At 45.5% G+C, this 10,939-nt stretch overlaps 2 protein-coding genes across 2 annotated transcripts; one reads left to right on the forward strand and one right to left on the reverse strand.

The window, feature by feature from the left end:
- The first annotated feature begins 1,171 nt into the window (after positions 1-1,171).
- ngs (notochord granular surface) lies at positions 1,172-5,134 on the forward strand. The gene is made up of 11 exons (XM_021612148.2): positions 1,172-1,450; positions 1,727-1,892; positions 2,037-2,186; positions 2,308-2,427; positions 2,603-2,698; positions 3,148-3,282; positions 3,375-3,485; positions 3,591-3,701; positions 3,874-3,998; positions 4,268-4,534; positions 4,739-5,134. The coding sequence occupies exons 1-11, from the start codon at positions 1,245-1,247 to the stop codon at positions 4,779-4,781; spliced, it is 1,530 nt and encodes a 509-aa protein (XP_021467823.2). The 5' UTR covers positions 1,172-1,244; the 3' UTR covers positions 4,782-5,134.
- A 1,496-nt stretch (positions 5,135-6,630) lies between these two features.
- Positions 6,631-8,446, reverse strand: LOC110531082 (phosphoacetylglucosamine mutase-like). Its single transcript, XM_036986843.1, has 5 exons — positions 8,354-8,446; positions 8,178-8,276; positions 7,947-8,066; positions 7,697-7,819; positions 6,631-7,567 (listed from the first exon to the last, which is right to left on the reverse strand). Exons 1-5 carry the CDS (start codon positions 8,357-8,359, stop codon positions 7,376-7,378), a joined length of 540 nt encoding a protein of 179 aa, XP_036842738.1. The 5' UTR covers positions 8,360-8,446; the 3' UTR covers positions 6,631-7,375.
- Positions 8,447-10,939: the final 2,493 nt, after the last annotated feature.

Raw genomic sequence — 10,939 nt, forward strand, 5'->3', positions numbered from 1 at the left:
GGAACAGATAGGGTCAAAATAGTGGAATGGGGTAGTCGGTTTTTAATGATTGTAGGTGGCAGCTGCAGAGCAGTACCTGTGTGTACGAGATTTTACTGCAGTAAAGTTATAAGATGTTTAGAGATATTCATATTTTTAAATAGTGGTAAATAAGTGTAGGGTTAGTTGGTGGTGCAATTAGTTTAAAACATGTTTTTATCTAAAAACATGTTTTCACTTTGTCATTATGGGGTATTGTGTGTAGATTGATGAGGACACATTTTTTTTTCATCCATTCTAGAATAAGGCTGTAACGTAACAAAATGTGGAAAAGTCAAGGGGTCTGAATACTTTCCAAATGCACTGTATATAAACTATTACTAAGGAATTATAATTCCATGTCTACCCTAAGACACACACGGTAAGGCAAGGACAATGGGCAGGGAAGCCCAGGGTTCAAGCACAATTACTTTGTTTCTGTTCACACCTCCAATAGACTATGACTTTGTGCACCTGCCACATGCATGCAAGCCCGAAAGAATGGCGCTATGCAGCCTCACAGTGATCCTATGATTCCAGTCTTGGAGAGATGACAGTATCAGGAAGCCGTCCACACCCCATCTTTTTACGACCTTATCCATGAATAGGTTGGTAATGAGTAATGCAAATGAGGTTAAATATTTGTCACGTCTATGTTTTTAATACAATAATTGACTATAATTGTTATTCATCCTCACTAACCCATATGAACTTTAGATGGGATACTTACATGGATAAATAACCAAGCTGTGGATAGGCCACACTAAAAAAAGACAGAAACAACATTTTTATTTAACCTTTATTTAACTAGGCAAGTCAGTTAAGAACAAATTCTTACTTATAATGACGGCCTACACCGGCCAAATCCGGACGACGCTGGGCCAATTGTGCGCCGACACTATGGGACTCCCAAACATTCCAGTGTAATTTGTTCCAGTGTAAACATTCCAGTGTAATAACAGTCATTGCATTAAGACTCATTCAACCCTCTATTTTTACCACTGTAGTCTCTTCACGGAACCATGATAGATTTTTGCAGGGACAGTCAGCCTTCGGAATGGGGAGGTTCTAAATTCCTCGCCGCTGGTGCGTCTTGCCCTGGTGGTGGAAACTGGGAAGGGCTGAAGAAGAGAGCCCAGGTATAAAATCACCACTGTCCCATTCCAACGAAGTGTGAACAGTTTCCAGTATCGAGTGAAGGTAAAGACAAGTTACAGGCCGTCATCATGAGTCGCAGCCCAGAAAGGATGTCTTCTTACCGCCGTCACTTCGAGGGCGCCCTTGCCTCCTCCTCTGCTTCCTACCAGGTGCGGGTTTCGAGCCCTTCACCGACCCGAAAGGATGTACGTCACCGTTCTGCCAGCTACAGTCACAACGGTGGAACCATGGGGAGGAGGAACCCCTCCAGCAGCCGCAAATCACATATGACCAGGTAAAACAACTCTCTTGAAGTTGTATTCTCTATGGATAGGACCATTATAGGCTACAGTTTAGGTTTTAATGCAATACCAGCATTAACTATCCATTTGTTCTTTCACAGCAATACTGACTCATTTATAATTGTAGGCTTAGCCTAATACTCACTGAATTTATTCCTAATGGGACACTTATTTCTATTGATAAAATATATTTCACTTTGAGTATCAGACCAAGTCAAATATAGTGGATGGTTGATGACTGGCCTTGTCCACTCCTGTCCTTACCACAGCAGTGTGAGTATGGGGGCCCTGTGCTTCGGAATAAACATGGGCCTGGGGCCCAGCCTGGACCTGGATGCAGCTGCAGCGGAGAACCAAGAATTCATGAGCACCCGCACCGGTGAGAGGCAGGAGATGGTGGCCCTCAACGACCGCCTGGCTATCTACATCGAGAAGGCAAGACCACGCCTCACCTCACACATTCTGTCACTCATACTCTCCTCTCTCTCACTCAAACTCTATGCCACACCCAGTCACACTTTCATGCAAACCTATCTTTTCTGCGCTCTTTCTCACTCACAAACCCATGTTCTGTCCCAGGTGCGTACTCTGGAGGGGCAGAACAAGCTGCTGGAGGCTGAGATTGATGCTCTGAAGAACCGCTATATGAAGCCGTCTGGGCTGAGACAGCTCTACGAGGGACAGCTGAGAGAGCTCCACCGGATCGCGGAGCAGATGAGAGTACAGAGGGTGAGCTTTATGACCACCAATATGGCCCACCTATAGCCTATGCATGATATTTACTTTTACAATGGTGGACTGGGATGAGACAGACAGGTATTGGGTTTGACTGTGTTTCCTCCACCCTAAGGACCTGGCTGTAGCGGCCAAGGGGGCCATGGCAGGACAGGTGGAGGTGCTCAAGGTCAAATATGAGGAGGCTCTGGAGGCCAGGAAGAATGCAGAGTTGGAGATCGAAGCCTTCCGCCCCGTGAGTCAAACACAGATGCAGACATAACCATTAAACAATGTCAACATGAACTCAAATTGTGTACACACAGAATCACCTACCTCATTTACCAGGCTGTCATGAAACAATTGACTGTCTTCTCAGTTATTCCTGTGTATAAACTCAATAATAATTCATCCTCTAACCTTTCTGGCAGGATGTGGATAGAGCCACCTCGGCCCGTATCGGCCTGGAGAAACAGCTGGAGAACCTGGAGGTGGAGCTGGCCTTCCTGACCAGAGTTCACAAAGAGGTAACACGTCTGGGTCTATATCTGTGTCTACGTCTGTTTTCTCAACGAGGAAGGTAGCTGTATTCACAGGTATAAGTGTCTTTCACTATCTTGATTCACAGAGGGGCAACATACCTTTGTATCTATTTTCAGATTGAGGTAGTCCTTTTCTATCTGTGTAACATACTGTATCTTACATACTGTGTCTGTAGCAGCATCTGTTTAGTATGATTTGTGGCCATCACAGGCATGCAGCTGGATTCACACATTACATATGACAGTATATGAGTTAAAGTGGGAGAGTTTGTATCATGGGCCTAGTGATTAAAGTTTGCATCACAAAACTGTCATCGACTAACTGTGAAAACTGCATGGCGGGCTGAGTTAGGAAGTTAGGGTTTCCACAGATAAGAATGAAAGCGAAATTCACAGAAGGAATGAGTAGTCTCCATTGTATTTGCCCCGGTCAGGAAATTGAGGAACTGATGCAGCAGATCTATGTGGCGGTGGCGAAGGTGGACATGACCTTTGCCCTTCCTGACCTCTCCCCCGCCCTCAAACAAATCCAGTCCCAGTACGACAGCATCGCTGCCAGAAACCTACAGGTACCAATTGCAGATATTATTACACATCACTTCATACTTGATTACATAATTACACAGAAAACTGAATCCATTTTGTTTCTGGTCTTCCTCAGGAGATGGACGCTTGGTACAAGTCAAAGTTCCAGGACCTGAACAATGTGACAACCAAACACGTTCAAAGCGTTCGAAGTGTGAGGGAGGAAATCGCAAGTTACAAGAAAGATGTAAGTGGGACCCTCTTTTCTTATAATCGATAATACTGTTATTGACAACAGTAGGCAACAGATTGAAAACACACGTGTGTGTGTGTGTTTGTCTCTTGTGTGTAGAGCTTAAACCTGGAGCGTGAGTTGGAGTCTATGAAAACGAGAAATGAGTCTCTGGAGGTTCAGATTCGTGATGCTGTGGCGAGACACAAGAAAGAAGAGGAGACACTGCGTGTGAGTTGTACTACTCTCACGACACACCTTTACTGTAGAAAGAAGCATGGGAGATCATAATGGATATTTGCTCTACAAAGTGGGCAATAAGTGAGAGTACTTTCAAATGGACTCTAACAGCCGGTCACAATTGGCTCCCTATGACCTAAAAGCTTGTGTGTGTTTCCCACAGGAGCGTATTGAGGGGCTGAAGATGGAGCTGATGGTGATGAAGGAGAAGATAGCTCTGCTGCTGAGAGAGTACCAGGAGCTGCTCAACGTCAAGATGGCCCTGGAGATTGAGATCACCACCTACAGGTGACAATCATAACTCTCCTATAGTCTAAACAGGCCTTTTCTGCTCCTCATTTCCCATTGAAGAGAAAATAACTGGACAGGTAAATGCAGATTGCACCAAGTAGGTGTCCTCCATATTGCTTTCAGCTATCCTGGGTCTGTCAAATCTGTAGAGATGAAAAAGAGGAGGCATGCAGCAACACAACTCTTTTGATATGCAGCCTACTTTATGGTTGCTAAGTGTAAATCTGTGATTTTGCGTGTCTTCTCTGTGGTTGTGAATTTGGCAGGGCGCTGATTGAAGGCGAGGACACCCGTCTCAGCACCATGGTACAGAGCATGTCCCTGGGTGGAGGAAGAGGAGGTGTGGCCATCAGCGCTAGCTCCACCTCTGCCTCGGTTAGTGCCGCCTCTGTCAGCGGATACAGAGCCTCTGGTATTGGATACGAAGGCACCAAAGAGGCCCCTGGCGGGGCGGTGATATTACCAGAGAGCCAGACGGAGAGCTTCGAGGAACAGTCAGTGGAGATGACTGAGCGGAAGACTCTTCTCATCAGGTAAAGCAAGCCTGGGTCATAATTTAAACCGTACTGGGAGATAATCTTACCAATAATCTGTGGATAAAATATGGCATACCGGTAGTCTGTTTTGCCACCTGAATAAGTGATTGAGGACATTTTTATATATTTGTATAAAATATATTTGTCACCCAGTGTTGTTTTCAAACCCTTTTTTCCCTGCCCTTTCCCATTTTCTCTCAGAACAGTTAAGACAGATGACATGTATGAGAGCGACACACAGTAATGGTAATGCACCATTACCATCTCTGGAGCTGCTGACGACACAGACGAGGACTAGAGATGGAAGTCCATGCTCCTAACTCCTACACCACCGAATGAATGTTAGACCCCTTGAGACCTAAGCCCCAGCCCTTCCACCCTTGCCCCCAAAAATGTAACCCACACCAACCCCCTAGGATAGTGGTCTTCAGAATCCCTATGGTCCTCTTCTCTGTGTCTCTGCCTACACTAAACTCCCTCTTAGCCTCACATTGCCTTTCTGTTAGCCTTTAACTCCCTGTGTGTGTGTGTGTGTCTGAGAACCATATCGCTCTACAAGCAACAAATAAAATAAAAAACAGCAAAGCAATTATAGTATTTTTCGCTCTATGTGGTAATTTCCAAACATATTTAGGTCAAAAAAAAATACAAAAATTTGACAAATTTGATTTCCTATTTTTACTCCTGGTGTTCAACAATTACATCAAATCAAATGTATTTGTATAGCCCTTCGAGATATCAGCTGATGTACAAAGTGCTGTACAGAAACCCAGCCTAAAACCCCAAACAGCAAGCAATGCAGGTGTAGAAGCATGGTGGCTAGGAAAAACTCCCTAGAAAGGCCAAAACCTAGGTAGAAACCTAGAGAGGAATCAGGCTATGTGGGGTGGCCAGTCCTCTTCTGGCTGTGCCGGGTGGAGATTATAACCATGGCCAAGATGTTCAAATGTTCATAAATGACCAGCATGGTCAAATTATAATAATCACAGCCAGAACAGTTGAAACTGGAGCAGCAGCACGGCCAGGTGGACTGGGGACAGCAAGGAGTCATCATGTCAGGTAGTCCTGAGACATGGTCCTAGGGCTCAGGTCCTCCGAGAGAGAGAAATAAATAATTAGAGAGAGCATACTTAAATTCGCACAGGACACCGGATAGGACAGGAGAAGTACTCCAGATATAACAAACTGACCCTAGCCCCCCGACACAAACTACTGCAGCATAAATACTAGAGGCTGAGACAGGAGCGGTCAGGAGACACTGTGGCCCCATCCGATGACACCCCCGGACAGGGCCAAACAGGAAGGATATAACCCCACCCACTTTGCCAAAGCACAGCCTCCACACCACTAGAGGGATGTCTTCAACCACAAACTTACCATCCTGAGACAAGGCCGAGTATAGCCCACAAAGATCTCTGCCACGGCACAACCCAAGGGGGGGGGGGGGGTTTAACCCAGACAGGAAAATCACATCAGTGACTCAACCCACTCAAGTGACGCACCCCTCCCAGGGACGGTATGAAAGAGCCCTAGTAAGCCAGTGACTCAGCCCCTGTAATAGTGTTCGATTCAGAGAATCCCTGTGGAAAGATGAGAACCCTTCCGTTCACCTTCACACTCCTGGGCCAGACTACACTCAATCATATGACCCACTGAAGAGATGAGTCTTCAGTAAAGACTTGAGGTTGAGACTGAGTTTGCGTCTCTCACATGGGTAGGCAGACCATTCCATAAAAATGGAGCTCTATAGGAGAAAGCCCTGTCTCCAGCTGTTTGCTTAGAAATTCTAGGGACAGTTAGGAGGCCTGTGTCTTGTGACCGTAGCGTACGTGTAGGTATGTACGGCAGGACCAAATCAGAGAGATAGGTATGAGAAAGCCCATGTAATGCTTTGTAGGTTAGCAGTAAAACCTTGAAAACAGCCCTTGAGGCTAGCACTGTAGTAATATGATCAGATTTCTTGGTTCTAGTCAGGATTCTAGCAGCCGTATTTAGCACTAACTGAAGTAGTGCTTTATCCGGGTAGCCGGAAAGTAGAGCATTGCAGTAGTCTAACCTAGAAGTGACAAAAGCATGGATTAATTTTCCTGCATCATGTTTGGACAGAAAGTTTCTGATTTTTGCAATGTTACGTAGATGGAAAAAGCTCTTGATATGTTCTTCAAAAGAGAGATCAGGGTCCAGAGTAACGCCGACAGTCATAGCAGCAGTCTTTGTAGTTGAGGTCCGTTCAAAGCAGTGCAATTACTCCACTATAAAACAGTAATACAAAATTGATCTACAATAACTGCTAATGTAAACATGTACCACTACATTGACAGAGGATTAAGGTTGGGTAAAAAAAAGAAGAGGATTACAAGTCTAACCTTATTTAGCATATTTTCCCTTCATTGTCCAATACAGTGATTCCCTTTCATTCACATTGACAAATCAAATTGTTCAGACTCGTAGAAAAGTGATAACACAGTATTAAATGCAGTGCACATTATAAAATGATTTGGCACCTGATAAAGACTACAAATTTGACGTAGAATCATGGGTTGAGGAAGTTGTCATTAGATGCACGATTAAAAAAATGTGTTCGACAGACATTGCATAATGCCTGTTTATAAAGGTTTGGGCTCCTCTCCCACTCCTCCTACGATGCGGTACACTGCCAGGCTAACTTCATGTGCCAGGGCATCAGCACTCTCCTGAAACACACATCACCCTCAGACAGTGAGAGAACAGAAAAATAAAGAGTAAAGAAAGGTAAAGGCATAGTGAGTGAACAAAGAAATGTGAATTGAGTGAATCCCTATCGCTCAGTGTTTTTTTCTGTTCAAGTAGGTTTGAGTGTCAGCGTCTAAGTCCCACCTGTGTGTCTGCCTCGGCGTACACTCGGACCACATCCTCAGTACCTGAGGGGCGGACAAAGGAGCGTGCCTGTCTGTGCTTATGCACCAGGCTGTCTATGGCCTCCTGCAGACCTGCTGGACTCACTGTTCTCCTCTCTGCATCTGTAGTGTCAATCACACGCCGGTCTGCCACCTACAGGCCACACAACAACACTGCAACTGAGGCACTGGGATAAACAGTGTTAAAACATATATACAAGATTTCCTTATTATGCAGGCATTTAAAGTAACATACGATGCAACCACCCACACAAACACACACCTTGACTTTGAGCTGTCTGTTGGGCAGGTCTGTGTAGATGGCGTCCCATTGTTGTACGGTCATCCCTCTGATGGTTAACACCGCCTCAATCAGTAGCATGTCAGAGATAGCATCTCCTACGGTCTACAGTGAGAGCGAGAGAAAATTTCAGTTATGCATACAGGATTGGACCCTTAAATTGCAACGAACGTGTGTAGTCACTATTGCTAAAAACGATTGATTGTGTTGCCATGGCCGTGTGTGGTCATACCTGGTTGAGGAGGTTGACCGTGTTCTGCAGTAGCAGTGCAGCGTTTTCCCTCTCGTCGTTGGTGTTGGAGTCCCGGGCTAGCTGCTGGATATTCTCTTCTGCTTCTTTACTGAATAAGACCTGAGACAGGACCGCAATCATACAGACAGGCCGTCACTGAGCGGGCACGTTCAAGCAATCTACCCATCACAGATCAGTGTGTAAGCATGTGCAAGTCGGTTTCCTACTCACAGTCCCGTGGGCGTTGGCCTCGAAGTAAACACCAATGTCAAACTCCTGGGCTGCATGGTGAAGGTGTTTCACTCCGGTCTTGGTACACCGCACTATCACCTGGAGGGAGGAGAGGTCAGCACTGATCGCATGTGTGTTGGAGCGACTAAGGTGTGTGCGTGTTTGTGTGTCCTCACCTTCATGGTGTCTTCCAGGTAGCGTGTAGAGATGCCGTTAGCGTATGCCGTCTGTACCACGGCTATTTGTAGGTCAAGACCAGCCTGCGCAAATCAAAACACACACAGGGGAACATGTCAGTGTGTGCACACTTCTGAATGAGGAGGAGTTGGTGTGTTATGTAGGGGCATGTTTAAGCATCACAGGTGAGTATAGCGAGTGCGTGGGTGTATACCTGTGTAAGCAGTTCTTTGAGGTATGTGCTGATGAGGGTGGCAATCTTGTCTCCCGTCTAGCAGGTGAAATCTCCCTGCTGAGTCACAGTAGTAATAAACAATACGATCAGCATCACCATCATACGAACAGCAACGCTCCCCTGCACTCATCTCCACACCTAGAGAGAGAGATGTGAGACAAAAGAGGAGAAAGATTGGGATGGGAAAACGAGGGAGAGAGCAATACAGACAGACAGAGAGTGGATGGCTCTGACCCTTCTCTAAAGGAGTTTGGCTGAAGCCAGCAGTATACGTAATGTGATTCATTGAGATGTCTTCCTCTCTGGTGGACAAACATGGGAACAGCATAATAATATAACAAACCCGAGTGTCCTGTATTTCATTACGAGATAAAAAAAAGTTTCAGTCACCTGTAGCCTGAGAGAGACACCCATGGGTCGAAGTTCTGTTACGATCTCACCATAGATTTGGACACACCCAGAGTTGAGACCTGCCTCTGCCAAGGATGTGTCTCAATCATAAATAGCTTCCTTTCCTAGTTTGTTTCACTTTCCCTACACACAGCTTGTGTAATATATAACATATACACCTCAATACAGATGTAGTGCAGATTAAAAAAATTTAAAAGAGGAAACTGGGAGAGGATGCTATTTGGGGTCTATTGAGATGCAGACATGGATAGAAAAGAGACAAGTTGAGGTCAACTCGTCTCTTTTCGCACCTATGGAAGCTTTCTGATTTGACATTCTGAACTCTGCCTGAGAAGTAGTTGGTGAACCAGTCGAGGCAGTCATTTGAGAAACCAAGTACTGCCTGTGATAGGCTCTCACTACTGGGCATGATGTAACACAACCAATCACATTGAGTCTGCCGATAAGAATGTGGTGATTGACAGAGTCGAAAGCCTTGGCCAGGTCGATGAATATGGCTGCACAGTATTGTCTTTTATAGATGGTGGTTATGATATAATTTAGGACCTTGAGCGTGGCTGAGGTGCACCCATGACCAGCTCGGAAACCAGATTGCATAGTGGAGAAGGTAGGGTGGGATTCGAAATGGCCGGTGATCTGTTTGTTAACTTGGCTTTCGAAGACCTTAGAAAGGCAGGTTAGGATAGATCTGTAAGAGTTTGGGTCCAGAGTGTCTCCCCCTTTGAAGAGGGGGATGACCGCGGCAGCTTTCCAATCTTTGGGGATCTCAGGCGATACAAAAGAGAGGTTGAACAAGCTAGTAATATGGGTTGCAACAATTGCGGTGGATAATTTTAGAAAGAGAGGGTCCAGATTGTCTATCCCAGCTGATTTGTAAGGGGTCCAGATTTTGCAACTCTTTCAGAACATCAGCTATCAGGATTTGGGTGAAGGGGAAATGGGGGAGGCTTGGGCAAGTTGCTGTGGGGAGGTGCAGGGCTGTTGACTGGGGTAGGGGTAGCCAGGTGGAAAGCATGGCCAGCTGTAGAAAAATGCTTATTGAAATTCTCAATTATCGTGGATTTATTGGTGGTGACAGTGTTTCCTAGCCTCAGTGCAGTGGGCAGCTAGGAGAAGGTGCTCTTATTCTCCATGGACTTTACAGTGTCCCAGAACATTTTGGAGTTTGTGCTACAGGATGCAAATCTCTGTTTGGAAAAAGCTAGCCTTTGCTATCCTAACTGCCGGTGTATAACTTCCCTGAAAAGTTACATATTGCGGGGGCTATTTGATGCTAATGCAGTACACCACAGGTTGTTTTTGTGCTGGTCAAGGGCAGTCAGGTCTGGAGTGTACCAAGGGCTATATCTGTTCCAGGTTCTACATTTTTTGAATGGGGCATGCTTATTTGAGATGGTGAGGAAAGCGCTTTTAAAAAACTACCAGGCATCCTCTACTGACAGAATGAGGTCAATATCCTTGGGGTTGTACCTGGTAGATTCATTGATAATTTGTGTGAGATTGAGGGCATCTAGCTTAGATTGTAGGATGGCCGGGGTGTTAAGCATGTCCCAGTTTAGGTCATCTAACAGTACGAGCTCTGAAGATAGATGGGGGGCAATCAATTCACATATGGTGTCCAGGGCACAGCTGGGGGCAGAAGGTGGTCTATAACAAGCGGCAACGGTGAGAGATTTGTTTCTGGAAAGGGGGATTTTTAGAAGTAGAAACTCAAATTGTTTGGGCACAGACCTGGATAGTATGACATAACTCTGCAGGCTAACTCTGCCCCCTTTGGCAGTTCTATCTTGTTGGAAAATGTTATAGTTAGGGATGGAAATTTCAGGATTTTTGGTGGCCTTCCTAAACTAGGATTCAGACACGGCTAGGACATCCGGGTTGGCAGAGTGTGCTAAAGCAGTGAATAAAACAAACTTAGGGCGGAGGATTCTAATGTTAA

The sequence above is a fragment of the Oncorhynchus mykiss genome, chromosome 8 (genome assembly GCF_013265735.2).
Source record: "Oncorhynchus mykiss isolate Arlee chromosome 8, USDA_OmykA_1.1, whole genome shotgun sequence".
NCBI lineage: Eukaryota > Metazoa > Chordata > Actinopteri > Salmoniformes > Salmonidae > Oncorhynchus > Oncorhynchus mykiss.

Excerpts from the sequence above, each read along its gene's own strand:
- LOC110531082 (XM_036986843.1), bottom strand. Across the intron at positions 7,820-7,946 it reads CGGTCAACCTCCTCAACCAG|ACCGTAGGAGATGCTATCTC; the intron begins GTATGACCACAC and ends CTCTCACTGTAG. Across the intron at positions 7,568-7,696 it reads ACAGACAGCTCAAAGTCAAG|GTGGCAGACCGGCGTGTGAT; the intron begins GTGTGTGTTTGT and ends TGTGGCCTGTAG.
- ngs (XM_021612148.2), top strand. The coding sequence starts at position 1,245 with ATGAGTCGCAGCCCAGAAAGGATGTCTTCTTACCGCCGTCACTTCGAG. Across the intron at positions 1,451-1,726 it reads CGCAAATCACATATGACCAG|CAGTGTGAGTATGGGGGCCC; the intron begins GTAAAACAACTC and ends TCCTTACCACAG. Across the intron at positions 2,187-2,307 it reads AGCAGATGAGAGTACAGAGG|GACCTGGCTGTAGCGGCCAA; the intron begins GTGAGCTTTATG and ends CTCCACCCTAAG.